The 17,370-nt window shown below is 51.3% G+C and overlaps 7 protein-coding genes across 7 annotated transcripts; 4 read left to right on the forward strand and 3 right to left on the reverse strand.

Annotated features, from left to right (window-relative positions):
* Window positions 1-135: 135 nt before the first annotated feature.
* G6M90_00g054840 (uncharacterized protein) lies at window positions 136-583 on the forward strand (the record flags this gene model as incomplete). The annotated part of the gene is made up of 2 exons (XM_014685436.1): window positions 136-495; window positions 554-583. The coding sequence occupies 2 exons, from the start codon at window positions 136-138 to the stop codon at window positions 581-583; spliced, it is 390 nt and encodes a 129-aa protein (XP_014540922.1).
* Window positions 584-2,274: 1,691 nt separating this feature from the next.
* G6M90_00g054850 (uncharacterized protein) lies at window positions 2,275-3,063 on the reverse strand (the record flags this gene model as incomplete). The annotated part of the gene is made up of 1 exon (XM_014685435.1): window positions 2,275-3,063. One exon carries the CDS (start codon window positions 3,061-3,063, stop codon window positions 2,275-2,277), a length of 789 nt encoding a protein of 262 aa, XP_014540921.1.
* A 269-nt stretch (window positions 3,064-3,332) lies between these two features.
* G6M90_00g054860 (uncharacterized protein) lies at window positions 3,333-4,299 on the reverse strand (the record flags this gene model as incomplete). The annotated part of the gene is made up of 2 exons (XM_014685434.1): window positions 3,333-4,011; window positions 4,070-4,299. 2 exons carry the CDS (start codon window positions 4,297-4,299, stop codon window positions 3,333-3,335), a joined length of 909 nt encoding a protein of 302 aa, XP_014540920.1.
* A 3,569-nt stretch (window positions 4,300-7,868) lies between these two features.
* Window positions 7,869-9,440, forward strand: SAT4_3 (Satratoxin biosynthesis SC1 cluster protein 4; the record flags this gene model as incomplete). The annotated part of the gene is made up of 4 exons (XM_014685433.2): window positions 7,869-7,973; window positions 8,040-8,175; window positions 8,238-8,910; window positions 8,972-9,440. The coding sequence occupies 4 exons, from the start codon at window positions 7,869-7,871 to the stop codon at window positions 9,438-9,440; spliced, it is 1,383 nt and encodes a 460-aa protein (XP_014540919.2).
* A 354-nt stretch (window positions 9,441-9,794) lies between these two features.
* BSC6_2 (Bypass of stop codon protein 6) lies at window positions 9,795-11,418 on the forward strand (the record flags this gene model as incomplete). The annotated part of the gene is made up of 5 exons (XM_014685432.1): window positions 9,795-10,106; window positions 10,160-10,174; window positions 10,227-10,628; window positions 10,680-10,863; window positions 10,919-11,418. 5 exons carry the CDS (start codon window positions 9,795-9,797, stop codon window positions 11,416-11,418), a joined length of 1,413 nt encoding a protein of 470 aa, XP_014540918.1.
* A 1,584-nt stretch (window positions 11,419-13,002) lies between these two features.
* On the reverse strand, window positions 13,003-13,786 carry G6M90_00g054890 (uncharacterized protein; the record flags this gene model as incomplete). The annotated part of the gene is made up of 2 exons (XM_014685431.1): window positions 13,003-13,176; window positions 13,229-13,786. 2 exons carry the CDS (start codon window positions 13,784-13,786, stop codon window positions 13,003-13,005), a joined length of 732 nt encoding a protein of 243 aa, XP_014540917.1.
* Window positions 13,787-14,108: 322 nt separating this feature from the next.
* Window positions 14,109-17,030, forward strand: G6M90_00g054900 (uncharacterized protein; the record flags this gene model as incomplete). The annotated part of the gene is made up of 4 exons (XM_066130592.1): window positions 14,109-14,592; window positions 14,644-14,946; window positions 16,370-16,701; window positions 16,800-17,030. The coding sequence occupies 4 exons, from the start codon at window positions 14,109-14,111 to the stop codon at window positions 17,028-17,030; spliced, it is 1,350 nt and encodes a 449-aa protein (XP_065986711.1).
* Between the last annotated feature and the right edge of the window lie 340 nt (window positions 17,031-17,370).

The following is a 17,370-nucleotide window of genomic DNA, read 5'->3' on the forward strand; positions in this document are numbered from 1 at the left end:
AGGAATTAGTAACGAGCTTGGAGGGCAGTATAAAATGGGCATGCCCGACCTTGGAGGGTGTTCAACGTCAATTTCCTCAGCTCACTATCCGCTGCATTCTCCTACTAGCCGCTTACTTTTCGCTACACGTACATGATGATGAAGCTTCTTACCGTCTTTCTCGCCGCCTTGACGACGACCCTGGCGCAGGACGCAAGCCACGAAGATGAGGTCAGAAAAGCATTCGACGTACGCTTGTACGCTGGAAGCTTTGCAGATTTGGGTGAGATAATGGCCAACAGTCTTGACGCGGTCAAAAAACTTGGGCAGGACATGACGGCCCTGCGCATCGCAGGGGCCAACTCCATGTCTGAGGAGGATAAGGACGCCCTGGAGTATGCTGTGGACTTCGCAGACGAGATACGAAATAATCAAGACTTCGAGTATCTCGCCGGTCGGGCGAGGAGCGCGGCGCGAGTTTCGAGAGATGTTTCAGACAAAGCCAATCAAAGAGTTGTAGGTAATAATGCTTCGATAATAAAGTAGCGGAGCGTTAACAGTTAACCCGCTATAGAATCAACTCCTCGGTGGAAAGAAGAATTAAACACCATCACGGGCTATGTGCGGGTTGGCGGATCCGGCAGACTATGTACAAGGACTACCCCCGCGAAGCTCGGTACTGCGAGAACATCTACAATAGGCGATATAAGCTTACTCTCCAGGCTGCGGCCTCGAGTTCTACTTCTTTCCTCCTAAGCTCCAGATAGACAATACCTAGGCACCTGCTTTATTAGACAAACTCCAGGCTAGCCTCTTACAGCTAGGCAAGACATTTAATTATAAACAAATCAGTCGATTCTTTATATTATGGCACGCATAATGACGTGCTTCTGCCTAGCTGACTTGGTCGTCGTCAACAATGCGCTAAACTCTTGGTACGGTAGAAGTGGCTCGATAGAGATGATTGAATTAAATTATTGCCCCTCCGTTCTTCACCCTCTGTTCGGTAACCCAGGGTCGTCACATATCTCAGGAAGAGCTTGCCCGTCACACAGCTCCCTCCTCCGACTCCAGACACCTACTGTGGGGGAAGTACAAGGCATGACCATTGTCAACTTTTACCGTAAACCCCGAATAATTGAGGACCTAGAGATACTACTTGACTCTTATGGACCTACCCCCTTCGGAATAATAGTGGCTGGGGACTTTAATGCCGGCCACAAGACCTGGCAAACTGGGGCGAACAGGAACCAGGGCGAAGGCATATTAACGTGGGCCGACACCCACAGCCTTGAACTCCTTAATTCCCCGCAACAGAGGAGTTGCAGACCTCGCCTTCACCAACATCCCTCTATGCATCTCCAGACTCTCCAAAGAACTAGAGTGTGCCTCAGACCATAAAGCCATACTTATCACTATACCAAGCGGCATCCGACCTAAATGCCTAATACGCCCACACGTTATTACTACTGACGACGAAATAGAAAGGTTTCTTACTATTTTGAGAGACAAGGCTCTATATATAGACCCACGAGCCAACAGCGTAAATAACCTGGACCGCCTGGCCTCTGAAGTCTCCTAATCCCTGACTCGCTCGTTGCAAGAGACGGGCAAAGTCCCTAATCTAAAGGGAAATTTCAAGGTATGGTCTGGTCTGGTAGAACACATGCAAGGAATGCTCCAGAACCCACAAGGCGCTATCGGCCAGACGCCGAGCCTGCGACGATTTCCAGGCAGCAAAGGACTGTTGACGCCTGAAAGAACGCCACCCGCCGAACCAAGTGGGGCTTCTGGGCAGACAAAGTAGATTGATTAACGTTACCACCACAAAAAGGAAGTGTCTGGTATGCCATAACACAATAGGCACAACAAACTACTCCGAACTTCCAACTACCCAGCCTGATGTCCCGGGGTAAAACCCATGTACTACCTGGCAAGAAGGCCGAAGAACTTCGCCAGGTTAAACTTGACTCCAACAAGTCAATAGGAACTAGCCAGGACTATCCCCCAGGCGGCATACCCATAGTGCCTCGGCAAAAAATACAGTGCATATCCCTTTGAATGTGCGCAGGTCTAATTAATATATTTAACCTGCTTTTTTATAACACTTAAGGATACATAAATACTTAAAGCTACTCCTTTATTAGTAATAATAAACAGTATATTTTTATATATTCAAGTATCCAATAACTTTTATTATTATAAAAGAACCCTGATCCGTTACAAAGATTGGACCTGCGCACATTCAAAGGGATACAATCATTATCAAATAAATCATCTCCAACGCAATTTCATTCACAGCTTCGAGAACATGCTTTCCTTCTCGGACCGCACATCCAGCTCATGCGTCCACGTACTCCGCGGCTGGGTATGCAAATACCAATACATGCTCGCCAGATCAGCAGGCTGCACCAAGTGAGCCTCGACATCGGCCAGCTTCTCCCCGTCGCCCGCGCGCTCCCACTGTCGTCGACGCACGCCGCCAATCAGCTTGCCGTCGACGGGCCCGTCCACAATGACATGGGCCGCGTGGATGCCGCGGCCCTGGTACTCCCGCGTCACAATCTGCGCCAGCGACCGAAGCCCAAACTTGCCGGGCGAGAAGCTGCTCAGGCCGGGCATGCCGCGCAGCGAGCCCGTCGCCCCGGTGTACACGATGGTCCCCCGGCCGGCCGCGAGCATGTCCGGGAGAACGCACTTGGTGGCCCAAAACGCGCCAAAGAGGTTAATCTTGGTGAAGCCCTCGAATTCTTCGGTGGTCGTGTCCAGGATGGAGCGCCCGTTGACGCGGCGCGCGCCGGCGTTGTAGACGAGCACCTGCACGCTTCCGAGCTCGTCGCGGATCCGGCGGAAGCTGGAGTTGACGTCGTGCTCGACGCGTAGGTCGGTGGGGTAGTATCTGGCCGTGTCGTGGCCGTGGTCCGCCCGGATGCCCTCTTGGATGGCGTGCAGCTTTTCGGCGGTGCGCGCAATCAGGGCCACGACGAAGCCGTGCGAGACGAACTCGCGGGCGACGGCCTCGCCAATTCCGGGACCGACACCGGCGACGGCGACGACGGGCTTTCCCTGCGGGTTGTGCGACATGATGCTTTGGTTTGGATGATGCCTGGGGGTTTGGGAGGGTGAGTGCCGTTCATGGGGTGTGTCTGGTCGATACATATGGAGCTTATACATGGCTGTCCGGGACTCGAGGATGCCGAGGGCCGGCCATGATGAGTGATCGCACCGCGCCTACCGGGATACACATCAATTGATGCAACATGTATGCATGCGACGCATTACTCCAATTGCAACATCGTCATCTTCTATTCAATTTTGCATTAATCTGAGTATCGGGATACATGGCAATTTCACTAAACACTGCTGGCCCATGGTTTTCCGCCCGTCTCCTTTGCCAAATCCTGCATCCGCATCCACGCAACGGGCCCGCCGCTCAGCACCACGCCGTTCTGATTCCCCAACCCGGTGTCAGAATGGTCGATTTTACCTTCCCCCATCAGAAACCGCAGATATCTCTCTGGCGTGGGCGACGGGTCCGCCAGCACCTGAGCCTTGTACGTCGCCAGCGGCACCGAAGTGACGTCTATCTGTCCAGCGCCGCTGGCCCGCATGATGTCGGCGATTTCTTGGAAACTCTTGCTGTCGCCGTTGAGGCTGACTTCGTCCGGGACGTCGCCCAGAGGCAAAGACGCCAGATTGGCCAGGGCCCGTCCAATGTCCGACTTGCTAATATATGAAGTCGGCTGGCTCGGGCTGCCGACGGCCTCGTACCGGCCGTCCTTGGTGTTGAAGCCGAACCACGGGCCGATGGAGTCTTCCAGCAACAGACCGGCGTAGACGCGACAGCGGCGAATATTCGGAATCAGCTGCTTGGCCAGCTCGAAATGGCGCTTCTTCGTGTCCCACTCCTCGTGGGGGAAGTCGTGTATGTAGTGATTGACGCCGAACTCGGACGGGAAGTACAGGCTCACCGACGTCGCGGGCAAGCTGCGCAGGAGCTTTTCCTTGAAGGCGTGCCCCGACGGCCCGACCCTGGCAGCAGGTTAGTCTGGATGGATCTTGTGCAACATTTGCGCGAAGGCGTGGTTACACGCTGATCAGGACGTCGACGCCCTGCAGGCTTTGTGCGAGGTTGTCTTCACCGTAGACGCGCAGCTTGGCGCCGGCGGCGGCGAGTTCGGCAGCGGCCTTGGACTCGGCTCGCGCGAGGACGACGATGTCTTGGAACCTGGTGCGGCATTCGGGGGATAGGAATGCCCGGGCGACGTGCGACCCCAGATTGCCTGTTGCGCCGGCAATGGCTACGGTCCGGAGAGCCATTGTAGTTTGGTGATGGAGTCGTATTTGAATGGAGGCGTTGGCAGATGGCCCTTGGGTGGTGGCAGCAAACGTGCGGAGAGGGCCTTCTTTATTGTTTCCTGGACATGTCGGCGATCCCTCATGGTTGAGAGAAGCTGGGCACCGGATTTGTAAGTCGCAGGCAAAGTTTAATGGGTGAGGCTTGACCGAATTCAATGTTGGCTTTCATGCTCGTCATACCCTAACCAATCGCCGGTGGCTGCGCTGCTGAGCAGCCCAGTGTCTCTCACGCGGATGCGATCTACATGCTGTTTTTCTCGTTGCGGTGTCGGTTGAGTGGGATTTCTTAACAATCAAATTGTGAAATTCCGCATGCTTTTGATGCGGCATCCTTACAGGCGCAAGACTAGGCAATCCCGCTGGGCCGTTTGTTGATGTGTCTTTGACAACTGTTGATAAAACTTCGGCAATGGGTTTCTTTTTTAAAGCAATTGCTCGCGTTGCCAACACAGTGAGATCGGAACCTACCCTAGACCCTGGCACCACGCCTCGGTGGTTTGCGGGGAAACCACTTAGTACACGCACCCTGTTGATAGAGGAATCAATACTTTATTGCAATGGATTTAAAAGTTAGGCTAAAGGTATTGTATCTATACTTGGGTTATTAAATCTTTTACGCTGAATGTGTAAGCAACGGTGTAGGTAGTTCACATGCCTGACAAGGTCAACATTGGAGTGCTACTCGCGTAGTAGAGACCACAAAATACTTGACGCTTCTTATTGCGGTTGGATACGTCCCATTTCATTCTCGGCTATATCGACATGTTTCATGAGTACTCTCGAAAATTTACCTCACATGCGGTAAAACGTTAATCCTGATATATCAGTAGTCTGGTACGTTTGCTTTTTTGCCGCGCTTTAAATGTTGCGCCTACTACCGAGTCCTACAATGACTGCAAGGATGCGCTCGCAAATCGCCAACCAGTCAGTTAGCCTCCACACTGTTTGATGTGTCCATGACTCGGGAAGTGACAGACGTGGGGGACTCGAGTCACTTGACCCTGGGAACCCGCTCGGACGTTTGGCAGTAGCGCCGTTGTGAACCCTCCGACTATCCAACAAACTCTATCGACGCTGAACCATGCCAGCCGACCTTATGTGGTTTGTAGTAAATGGTGAGTTTTGGGTTATTGCCCCGTCATTTTCATTGTCAATTGATGCCGGCCGAGGGATCCATTGAGAATGTTCTGTGCGCATGCATGTGGCGGCGCTAGCGTGGACATGTCGAATTGGCGGGGGAAAACGCGGGGGTGGTAATCATGAACTTGACTTGATATCGGCTTTTGGGGGTGCTGTTCCTGCTTCTAGCCGACAGATCCGAGAGTAAGAATGTTGCCCTGCCCTGTATCGGATGAGATAGAGACCGGTGGGCCTCGACGCTGGGGTTGGGTTGGGGTTGACTTGGATCACCGTCCTCCGAGAGACTGGATCATGGTTGTCGTGAAGGCCGTGGCAAATACCAATGTCGACCGTTTTCCACGCTTCTGGTCCTACATCACCTTTCAACACCACGACGACCACTCCGCATGCACGTGCGGGAAACGACTCTAAATCCATACGGCAGCCAATGCTTGGGGGTAATAGTCTCAACTGGATATCGGCAAAAGGGAAAAGAGGACCATGCATGTGTCTTTCCAGAATGTGGGCGTAGCGGCCTAGCTTCAGATTGAACCGGCATGACCAGGATTCCCCACTTTTGGTAGTGCAGCTGCCAGGTGCCACGCCAGTTGGAACATTTGAAGCATTGAGCTGCGAGATCACCATCGCACATGCGCTCCTTCCTGGCAGGTTTCCCACAAACACCACCAATGGACCTCTGTTCTCTTGTGCTAGTGACAGCCATCATCTGCATATGCGGAAACCCTCCGCATTCATTGAAAGCGCGTCACTGCCGTATGGCTGGGACATGCGAATGCTCCGGCTTCCAGTACACCATCCGCGTTTCCTTTCAACGCAACACGATGAAGCCTCGGTGCGATTGGTCGTTAACGACCCCAACAAGTTAGCCCCCCTCCCTCCTTTCCCTTCCCAGGCGCATCTCCATTGTGAAGCGCCCGCGACAAATCAAGCCAACCACAGCACTAATCTGGAATTAGAACCATGCGCCGGAACGCCACGAGGCAAGAGACCTTGTTTCGGAGAGCCGACATCAGACCCCTGTGTCCATTGGGCCAACGGCTCGCCAGTGGCTTCATGCCTCCTTTCGTCCCAAGTCTGTTTGAGTGACTTGCCCGTCTTGGCGTGGGGAACATTATCCATCTCCCGGGATGCCACCAGTTACGAGTGTTCCGTACAATCATCGTGATGTAGTTGTTGGTTGAACGCCGCTGGCGCATTGGGCGCGCACCATTCTTTCTGGAGGAAAACGAAACCAGACACACCAATACCGCTGGACTATGTGGTTGGGTATATCGGGTACTGGCGTCAAATTCCATTTGCCCACGGCCGTGCAGTCTACACCGCGGTTGCTCAGGGCAAATATCATCACTTCGTGTGCTCGTACCTGACTCCACCAATCCGTCAGTGGCTTTTCTTTGGTTGGGGTCCAAGCCATCCACCAGCACGGTATTTTCGTCGAGATAATACTGACAAGGCCGCTTACTCAATGTCCAGTACAGGTGTTGCGCCTGCCCGGTTGCTCGCTTCCAGCCATTTTCCAGACCCGTAAATGTCAAGATTGACGATTTCAATGGGACACATACGCACGTTTCGGCAGCAAATACCCACGAGGGCTCGTGTTTAGCTTACGATCCCTGTCTATGCCGCGTGTGGACTCTCAGAACATACGGCAACTTGCAAATCAGTGGAGTCATAGAGAAGACGCCGATCCAAGCAGCATCCAGGGTGTCTCATTGCTGAGAGAACTGCGAAATCCTCTAGTCATCAAAGATGATCCTGGCGCTTGTAATCACGGATATACTGCCGTCTGATGTGAACATTGGACTTCTCTGTGGCTCTCTTTTCTGTCTTGCCCTGCAGTAGAAGACGATAATTATCCGGCCATCCTGAGGTCCCCCAACGCCACCGTTCCCCAGACCCGCGATGCATGAAGTTAGCTAGCACCTATTGCCTTAGACTGTACATGAGAGGTGTTGTCTCGGCTAATAATCTTTGACTCAGTCAACACACCATGTTGAAAGTGGCGTTTGACCCCGTACAACTAGTGCCTGGGAGTCCACCCTGGAAACTCAGAGCCACAACGGTGTGGTTCTCAACCTGTGTTATGGAATCATATGTCATATGCATATCAGACAGGGATACCAGTTCTCTTATGCACGGGTCTTGGGAAAGGTGAGCCATGTCTTCACTCTTGGCTGCGGGTAGTGGCGCCTATCATTCCCTCAACCAGGATCCTGGTCTATTAACGTGACTCAATTTCCGGGCCCCTGTGTCTTATAGATACTGCAATTGCCGTCTATATAAACACCCCATCTTGTCGAATACATTTTTCGGCATTAAATGTTGATGTCTCCAATTTTCAACCTCAGAGATCGGGGCCACATTGTTCTGGGCCAACGACGTTAGACACAATGAAGCTGTGGGCTTCCCTGATGCTAGCCCTCGCGGCTCTGCCGATGATAATGGCTCAGGACTCATCCCTGACACAGACGCTTGCCAAGTTCCCCGGCTGCGCGGTAAGTGGCCACGTTGAATTTTACCAAACCGTAGAACCTGTAGAGCTAACCGCGATTTCTACGCAGATCCCATGCCTAGGGCAATCTATTCCCAAATCACACTGTTCAATGACGAACCAAACATGCTTGTGTACCGATCAAGTCTTCAAAGATGGCCTGACAAACTGTGTCATGTCAAGCTGCACAATCAAGGAAGCCATAAGTATGACAGACCAAGTACGTTCATCATAATATGAACGATTCGGAACTGACCTCTGGGTATAGTGGTAAAAAATCTGACATCGACATCTTGTGGAGATCCTTTTCGAGACAAGTCAGGTCAATATGCTGTCGTTTCCAAAGTGTTTGCAATCATCTCCTCCATGTTTGTCATACAGCGCTTTGCGTACAAGTTCTGGGCAAAACTGGAATATGGCCTTGATGATTGGTTCGTATTACTTACAACCGTGGTCGGAATACCTACCACCGTTATGAATGTGCATTACGTGGCACCAAACGGTATAGGCAGAGATGCTTGGACCCTGACGTACGACAATATTATCAACTTTGGACGTTACTTTTACATATTAGAGATCATCTACATAGTCGAAGTTTCACTCAGCAAACTGGCCATTTTATTCTTCTACATTCGAATCTTTCCGGGCCGGCGCGTTCGGCGGGTGCTTTGGGGTTCGGTTGCCTTTGTGGCCTTGTTTGGCATCGCATTTACCTTCAGTGCCATATTTCAATGCACGCCCATCGACCACAATTGGTTGAAGTGGGATGGAATACACGAGGGACGATGTGTCAATATTAATGCAGGGGCATGGTCAAATGCCGCGATAAGTATTCTTTTAGATGGATGGATGCTGGCTGTTCCCTTATGGCAATTAAAGGCGCTGAACTTGGACTGGAAGAAAAAGATTGGAGTCGGCCTGATGTTCGGCGTTGGTACATTGTACGCTGAGTCTTTACCCTTCATGTTACCCCAGAGCACTGCTAACAATGGCTGTCTACAGTGTTACCATAGTGAGCATCTTGCGCCTCAAATCACTGGTCAAGTTTGGATCCGATTCTACCAACCCCACGTGGGACTTTTTCAATGTCGGCATTTGGTCAGTTGTTGAGATCAACGTCGCCGTTATCTGTGCCTGCCTACCCACGTTCCGTTTAGTCCTAGTTCGACTATTTCCTCGGATACTTGACACATCCCAGCGGTTCTACGCTAAACATGGAACAAAAAATGGATACAAATCGCCAACAAGACGGGGTAGCCGGCCGATGGGAACGACGTCGGTCTCGCACGTCGAAAGATCACAAAACGGGCGAGAGCCTCTATCGAAACACATCACCTTCCACAAAACGTTTAGTATCGAGTATGGTGAGACGGATCCTGAGCACGATGCAGCACAACTTGTGTATATGAAGGACTTGGAGATGAAGAGCCATCAACCAGACTCACTGTCAGGTGGATCTTCCACGTCATGATCGACAGTCGACTAAATGGTATAACACCACTTTGTTTCGATTCTAGGTGATATCCATATCCGACAAGTCTACCCACACGACCATCATTGCTTCATGGAGATGTTTGGTCCCGGGCCGTTGCGGGGTAACATCCGGGATCGGTGGCGTCGATCGGTTATGCGGGATACCATACCGAAATCCCTATCGTCGATGCGTGGCAGCACTTTTCATCTACTTGTTTCGTCTTCACTCCTTCAGGTGTCATTCTCACTCTCAGATAGGACACATAATTGCAAGGTGCTTTGCACATGTATATCGTAGACCCAACGGCCGCATGCCAGTGTCACTATCGCATTACGGCATCGACACAGCAGCATGTCTCAAACCATCGCTTCTACGCAGCAAATCTGTTCTCCTCCCTATGATGCCATTGAACTAACGCGCTTTTCGTCTCGCACTTCCTGTGGCCGCGGCATAGATGCCCAGCTGAAAGACACCGACACTATCCGGGCTACCGCCGAAGCAAAGCTAGGAACCACCAGCGGGACCACCAGCGATGACAGTGAACCGCCTGCCGATGCCCAGGGCCAGGTGGAGAGATGGAACTATCCGCGGTCGAATGTGTTCAAGTTGGGCTTTGCGTGTCTGTCCTTTGTTATTGCGGGGATGAATGACGGCGCGGTCGGTGTATGTACATGTCCCTCATGGCGTGGTAAAAGATGATACTGACAAAACTCTAGGCGCTGATCCCCTATGTACGTCTCTTCTCACACCAAGACGTCAAGACATGACACTGACGGCTGGTAGCTCGAAGACTACTACAACTTGAACTACACCGTGGTATCTCTCATCTTTCTCACGCCCTTTGTAGGCTACTCTCTCGCGGCATTTACTAATGCGCGCATCCACGTCGCCCTGGGCCGGCGCGGCGTCAGCATCATGGCGCCGCTGTGTCACATCGTGACGTACGCTGTTCTCACATCGCACCCACCGTACCCGGCGCTCGTTGTGGCGAATTCGATAAGCGGCTTCGGTAATGGTCTCACGGACGCATGCTTTTGCGCGTGGCTCGGCGCCATGGACAAGGCGAACGCCATTCAGGGTGTCTTGCATTCGTGTTATTCGCTCGGCGCCTTGTTTGCACCGCTCATTGCAACGAGCATGGTTGTCAAGGCCGGCCTGCCGTGGTACAACTATTACTATGTCATGGTGAGACAATGAAATTCCGCCAGCGATAGGCGGCGAAGCTAATGGTGATAGATTGGGACAGCCGCGTTGGAGCTTGGTGGCTTGGCCGCTGCGTTTTGGGACCAGCCCGGCTCAGTATACAGGGCCGAACATGCAAGTGACAATGAGGGATCTGGTGCCGGGACAAGAGAGGCGGCCAAGTCCAAAGTTACGTGGTTATGTGCTACCTTTTTCTTCTTGTACATGGGGGTAGAGGGTAAGTTGCCGACCTGGCGAACATGGTTCTACTTGGGACTAATCGGTGCAACTAGTCGGCCTGGGAGGCTGGGTCGTGACGTTCATGCTCAAGGTGCGCCACGCGACGCCCTACGCATCGGGGATATCAGGCTCCGGCTTCTGGGCTGGCATGACTCTCGGGCGTGCCGCACTCGGGTTCGCAACGGAGCGGTATGGCGAACGGACCTGTCTGACGGTGTATCTCGCCATCTGCATTGCGCTGGAGCTGTTGTTCTGGCTGGTGCCGCAGTTTGTGGTGTCTGCCGTGGCCATTGCCTTTCTGGGCTTCTTTTTGGGACCCATGTTCCCGGGGGCGGTCATGGTCACGGCGAAACTCCTTCCCAAGAGGATTCATGTAAGTGCGATTGGGTTTGCCATGGCGCTGGGAGGCACGGGCGGTACCGTGTTTCCGTTTATGATTGGTGCGGTGGCGAGTACGGCTGGTGTCCAGGTTTTGCAGCCGATTGTGCTGGCATTGATTGTGGTTGTGACGGTGGTGTGGCTGAGTTTTCCCAAGATTAGGAAGAAAGACTGATGTGCTGGCTATATGCGTCGGCGGTGACGGCATCTGTGTGAGTGTACCTGCGTAGCTTACTACGCATGTGGTTGCGGCAGGGTGCATTTTCGCGATGCTTGCTTTGCCAAAAGCTGCATGTTGGCCCACCACTTGCCTGCAGGTGGTGCATGTTGGAGTACAACACCTTGTGTTACCTCCTCAAATTGGCCAATTGGTTCATGTATGTAAGCCGCCACGCTGTCCGTGGGCTGTTTTTGGCATCCTCATATGCTTCCTGAGTATGCTGGCTAGTATCAATGCCGGGTATCTTGCAACACACTCTTCATGCGACAAAAGTAATCAAGCGGCATGTAAGCTTAGCAAGAAGACCATTCGACGCAGCTCTTGTGCTCTTGAGTACATTCAGGGACAGGTACTGGAAACATTTTATCCATCATTATAATTTAAGTATGGCTATGTTGCGCTGATTGGTAGAACCATCCCATGCTTTTTGTTGTACTCCGCACTCTTGTATACTTGGCTCTTGGGTTCGTTATTCTCCATCTTAGAATCATTGACTCTACTGCCTTGAATCCTGATGTTAGGAGACTGTATTTTCTCTCTACGTAGTTTAGTTCAAGCACGGTGACATGGCGTGAGAATTGCTTGGGGGGAATGACCTGTCAAATTGATTTTGCATAGAGTCTGGCAGAATATACTTGCCCATCAAGAAGTACACAGTAATAATATGCTATGGTACATTACATGGAAGGCAATGTCCGGGTACCTGACCCTGATCTAGTGAAATCTCTTTTGCCCCCAACTGCATGGTTGAGTCATTGAATCCAAGCCCAACAAACAATCGGGTTATAAACCCCTCAACTCCCCGTAACGACTCTACAGCGGCCTCTCTAGTAATTGCGTTTACGACTTTGTAACGGTCTGGTGCTCTGTCTCGGGGTTTCTCGGCCAGAATCCCTAGAGTCCAGCCGTCTCTCGACTAAGGGATATCACGACTCGACCGAACCAAAATGAACACCAAAGATCTTCATAAACTTACCATCACCTGTCACACGGAAATGTCGAAGGTTACACTAGGGCTTCGGTCACGGGACCTAGGGCAAAGTCCGTCACCGACTTCTTGTATTTATAAAGGCCTTTAGTCCCTCAAGGCCTTGAGGAAAACCAAGGACCTTTAATACCAAAGACATTGGAGGCTGCATTACTTGTCAGCAGGCTATATGCAACGGGTTTCACGCGCCATCGATATACCAAAGTAGTCCATGTACTCATGGGTTTGAATGCCACGTCATCTTTTGGTACAGCTAGGGCTATTGTCCGGCTGGAAGAATGCCAGAGAGCGTCGTATATGTACCGGTCGACCAGTTAACCCAATCAGCCCTACTGATAATCATGGTCACGTCCAGGTCGTCCCCTTCCATGTGCGGCACAGAGAGGATGCAAGTTTTCCGTCCGAGCCCATGTCCTTGCATCGGAACAGGGCGGAAGGCTAGTTTGCGTATCTCGCCCAGTCTGCCATCGCTGACCCATCGGCCATCCCAGTACGCCATCCCATACCCATTCAATACCTGGCTCTTGCGCTTCTTGGCTTGGCGGATTGCTTTACTGTGCAGCGCTACCTGGGGTCTTGGAAGACCCCGACTGCCCAAATATACCATGATTCGGCGCGTCTCGATGGCTCTGCGCGATGTCGACAGCGCCAGAGCTGATAAGGCGCTGCTCCTCCAGTCGAGAGAGACATTCCATGGTCCATTCTTGGCACCGCTTCGTGTGAACCTAGGATATTGTTAACAATGCTCGGCGCGCCTTACTCAGCTGCAACACTTACACCATCGATGGGAGCTCGAATATCCTGGCCTCTGGGAGGATGGGCTATCGTGGCTATTTCCTGTTCGAGTGTTTGTCGTGGATGAGTCTCCCTCACAAAATCTGGGTTTGGGGGGTCATGGACGTGAGTTGAGTCAACGGTTCCGAGGAACACGAGTTCATCTATGTCGGGAGAAGTACTACACTCGTTCCGTTTGAACTCGAGCGTATAGCCATTCCTCAGCGGTTCACCCACGACGTGGATGACGGTGCCCATGCATGGTTTTGATTTCCATTCTTTGTCCAGATCCGGGTTGTCGTTGGTAGAATTTGGAATGAAAATGGCGAAATGGGCGCGTTGGCTTGGAGAGCCACGATACTTGTCCAGATACACGGAACGATAAGCCATGTATACAGCGTACGACGGTTGCTGTCTCAAGAATAGGCAAGCGATGAAGATGGCAACTATATAACTTTCGTTGAATAAGAGATACGGCTTGAGAAACGGAGTTGAAGAACTTGCCGTGCCATTTAAATAAAGCCGGAAGCGGTGTTGCCGCCCATCAATCAACATGGCCATGACTCCGGCAGTGTGCACAATTAGAATAGCGAATCAGATTCCTCGTGTAAGCGACTGTAAGTAAAGCTCGAACCTATCGCAGGCTGGTGCTTTAGAAATGGGGCTGGTCGCCCCGAAAGCGCCCTTGAAACTGGTGTTGGTCTTGACATGGACCAAATATAAACATTTGATTGGAAAGATTCAGGGAACAACATGCATGTCCTGCGCAGTCGCGCGCAAACATGGCCTAGACAACGCTGATTGGCGGGCCGTGGCATTGAGGCTCTGATTTCTGTTCCTTCAATGTTTCCACAAACTTCCTCATTACACTTAACCCTCAGCCATGGCGGCAAAACGAGCAGATGAGTTACGCATCGATATCGCCTCTTTGCCTGACATCGCACAGGCTGAGATGGATTTTCGCGACACCTCATTTTTCCGATCGGGGGATCCCTCGTTACAGCTGCCATCGCCTGCATCCATCATCCAACAATTTGGTGACCAAGGAGCTTGCGTCGTGAAGCTGGAACACCTGAATCTCGCTGTTAAGATTGGTGGCTCCGACTATCTACGGCTGGAGGAAGCACAAACCATGAGAGCCATCAGACAGGTCTTCGCAGATAATGAGGTACCTGTGCCTGAGGTGTTTGGATGGAGAAAGTACGGCGACGACAACTTCATCTACATGAGCCTGATGCTGGGGCAAACATTGCGAGAAGCGTGGCCAACGCTCACCAACGAGGACAAAACATTGATATGTGGCGACTTGAGCCGAGTTGTTAAAGAATTAAGACGACTCGGCCAAGGCTCTTCAAGTCGCTCTATTGGTATATACCCCCAAACATTTTTCTACATGGCGCGCGCTGACCACGATTTAGCGTCCATCAACGGAGGAACTGTGCAAGATAAGTTCTTTAAGCTTGATTACGAAGAGGGTCCATTTCAGACTATAAAGTCATTCAACAACTGGTTGCTTGCTGCTGCGACTCGTCAAAGGCCTGGGCCCAACGGCGTGACAGGCCCATATCGAGAATATCTGCCCGACACGGGGGAAATATATTTCACTCATGGGGACCTTACTCTTGGGAACATTATTATATCTGACGGACCTGGTCCTCGACGAATTGCAGGTATTATTGATTGGGAGCAAGCTGGCTGGTACCCAGAGTACTGGGAGTACTGTAAGCTGCTGTACGGGTTGAGTACCAACATGAGTGGCGTAGTGATGGATGGGCCGAGAAAGTCATGAGACCATTTGAAACTGAGTGGGATGTATTCGCCGAGTATGCACTGTGGCGGTGTCCGTAGCCTTGAGTGCTCATCGTGCGGGTACCATCGTATAAACGAGGAATGTCTGTTTACTAATGAATGCTCTTGTTCCCTGGCCACTTTCCCTACTTCTTGCATACGCAACGACCAACAAAGCTCATTGTACGGAGAGTAGTCATCCTAGGGAAGACAGGTCAGGCGGAGCTAAGTTCGTCACGAATGACGTATCATTTCGGTCATCTTGACAGGTCATGTTGAAGCATGCTTGCGTAGGTGTCCATATCTTCAGCAGAACAGCAACTGGCTTGCGTCAGTTAAGCCTAGTGTCTGGTTCAGACATTGGAATTGTCCTCTCGAAGAAGACTGTGAATGATGCGCGACACGCCTATAGCTTGCTTCATGAACAGAGACATGAATATGAATGACTCTGTAGCAGCCCTCGACGCCGACTCCAATACAACGACCGTGGTGTTCGTGTCACACCGTCCTGACGACCCGGCAGCCAAGATACAACGCGGCGGGCCTTGCGTCCTTTCCATCAGGCCATGGCTGGATATTACCCGATTAGCTGCAGAGCGCATATGACGAATCGTCTCGGTGGCCACGACAGCCCGGAGTCGAGCCGTGCTTGCATTTTCAAAGTGCCAAATTCTGCGAGGTGCCATGATTCTCAGCCGAACAGAAGCTAGATTCTATTAAATGGGCTTGATGCATTCGGTTGCTGCGGACGTACGTGTCCTTTGATCGGAAGCATGGATATTCTCTTGTATTTTATATCCTGTTGACTACTATCATCAAGTATAGCGTAAAGTCTCCTGTTTATGTAATATCTTCTGAGCTATTAGCACGACGTCCCTGGGAATCCACCTCATCCAACTGTACCTAGAGTCTACCATACACTACCTGAGTCTACCTGCAAAGTCTGCATCGAGATTTTGTATTTCATGATTTATCAGCAAAGAACAGCCAGACTCTGAAACCAAGAAACTGCCATGCGTACCACAGTCCCATCCCTAATGCTGTCCCTATTATTTTCCCGCGTGTTCGCAGAAACCCCTCCGTACCTAGGATGCCTTTTCTTGCCGTCCGATGACATCCCCCGTATTCCACGTCCATTGGTATGCAATATTTTGAACTTTCAAAAGGTCAAGGCGTCTCCCGCATACTGCGCAAGAGCATGTCAAAACGGAAATCATGATTCTGACCATGGTTTCGGAAACGACCATCCGCTGGCCGCTTTGGATAACTACTCATGCTGCAAGTACCACAACAAAGAATCCATGAAAAGAATTTCCCTCGCAGATGTCAACTGTATCTAATCGCACTCTAATACAGTTTGCGGTTTTCAACCCTCACATGGGGCGAAGCTTGTAGACGACAGTGTTTGCACCGACAAGTGCTCCGGAGACGACTCGGCATCTTGTGGCGGTGGTAGTGCCTTTAGTCTCTATGGCGATGTGCAATTTCTGTCTGCACCCGGATACCTGGCTGGACTGACGTTCGACTGGTGTTACGAATTTGATGAAGCCCAGTACACTGGCCCAAAATACGCGGATGCTACAAGAATGACGGTCAACTCCTGCGCCGACTTTTGTGTTGGCAAGCACGGCAAAAATGGAATGGCTCTGGACAAGGATAATAACTGCTGTGAGTTTTTGACTCAAATCGTAAAGGAAATAATGGGAAGCCAAAAAAGAAAGAAAAAGCACGAATGTAGCAAAGGATTGGGATCCTGGAGCACGTGGCTAATCTGTCTTTACGTTAGACTGCACCGATACTCATCAGGATATCGGCATACGTACCGGAGCCGACTTTGAGTACTACTGCAATCATCCTTGCCCCGGAGACAAACGCCAATCGTGTGGTGGGGGAGGAAGCAGAAAAGCCTATGTATCGCATTGGATTTTCAATCCCTAGTGCAATGGCCTGCAGAAGTGGCATGGATAAAGAGTCTGGCGATGGGGAAGAAACGGCCCGGGACCCGATCTGGAACTAGAAGTCGGACTTTGGAGCTATTATGGTAACCTCCGAGACTCGAAGCGCCTTTCCTTGAGATTACCGGCCTTGATTTTAGGTTCTACGCATTACGTAAATGAGATGATGGAATATAATCTTTAATCGGCTAACCGAACCATCGGCTGCTCGTAACTTGAACGGCTTTTGCAAGGATATAGAAAAGCAAAACCACAGCTGTTGGTTTTTGCAAAGAGCAAGAAATCTCTCCAACATGACGTTGAACTCGGGAGAGATGAGTTGTCTCACGTACGCTCAGTGGGGTGCTGCGGTAGGGAAGGGCTCGTCTTTATTAATGCGTCACCATATGATTGTTAGTAGAG

The sequence above is a fragment of the Metarhizium brunneum genome, chromosome 3 (genome assembly GCF_013426205.1).
Source record: "Metarhizium brunneum chromosome 3, complete sequence".
NCBI lineage: Eukaryota > Fungi > Ascomycota > Sordariomycetes > Hypocreales > Clavicipitaceae > Metarhizium > Metarhizium brunneum.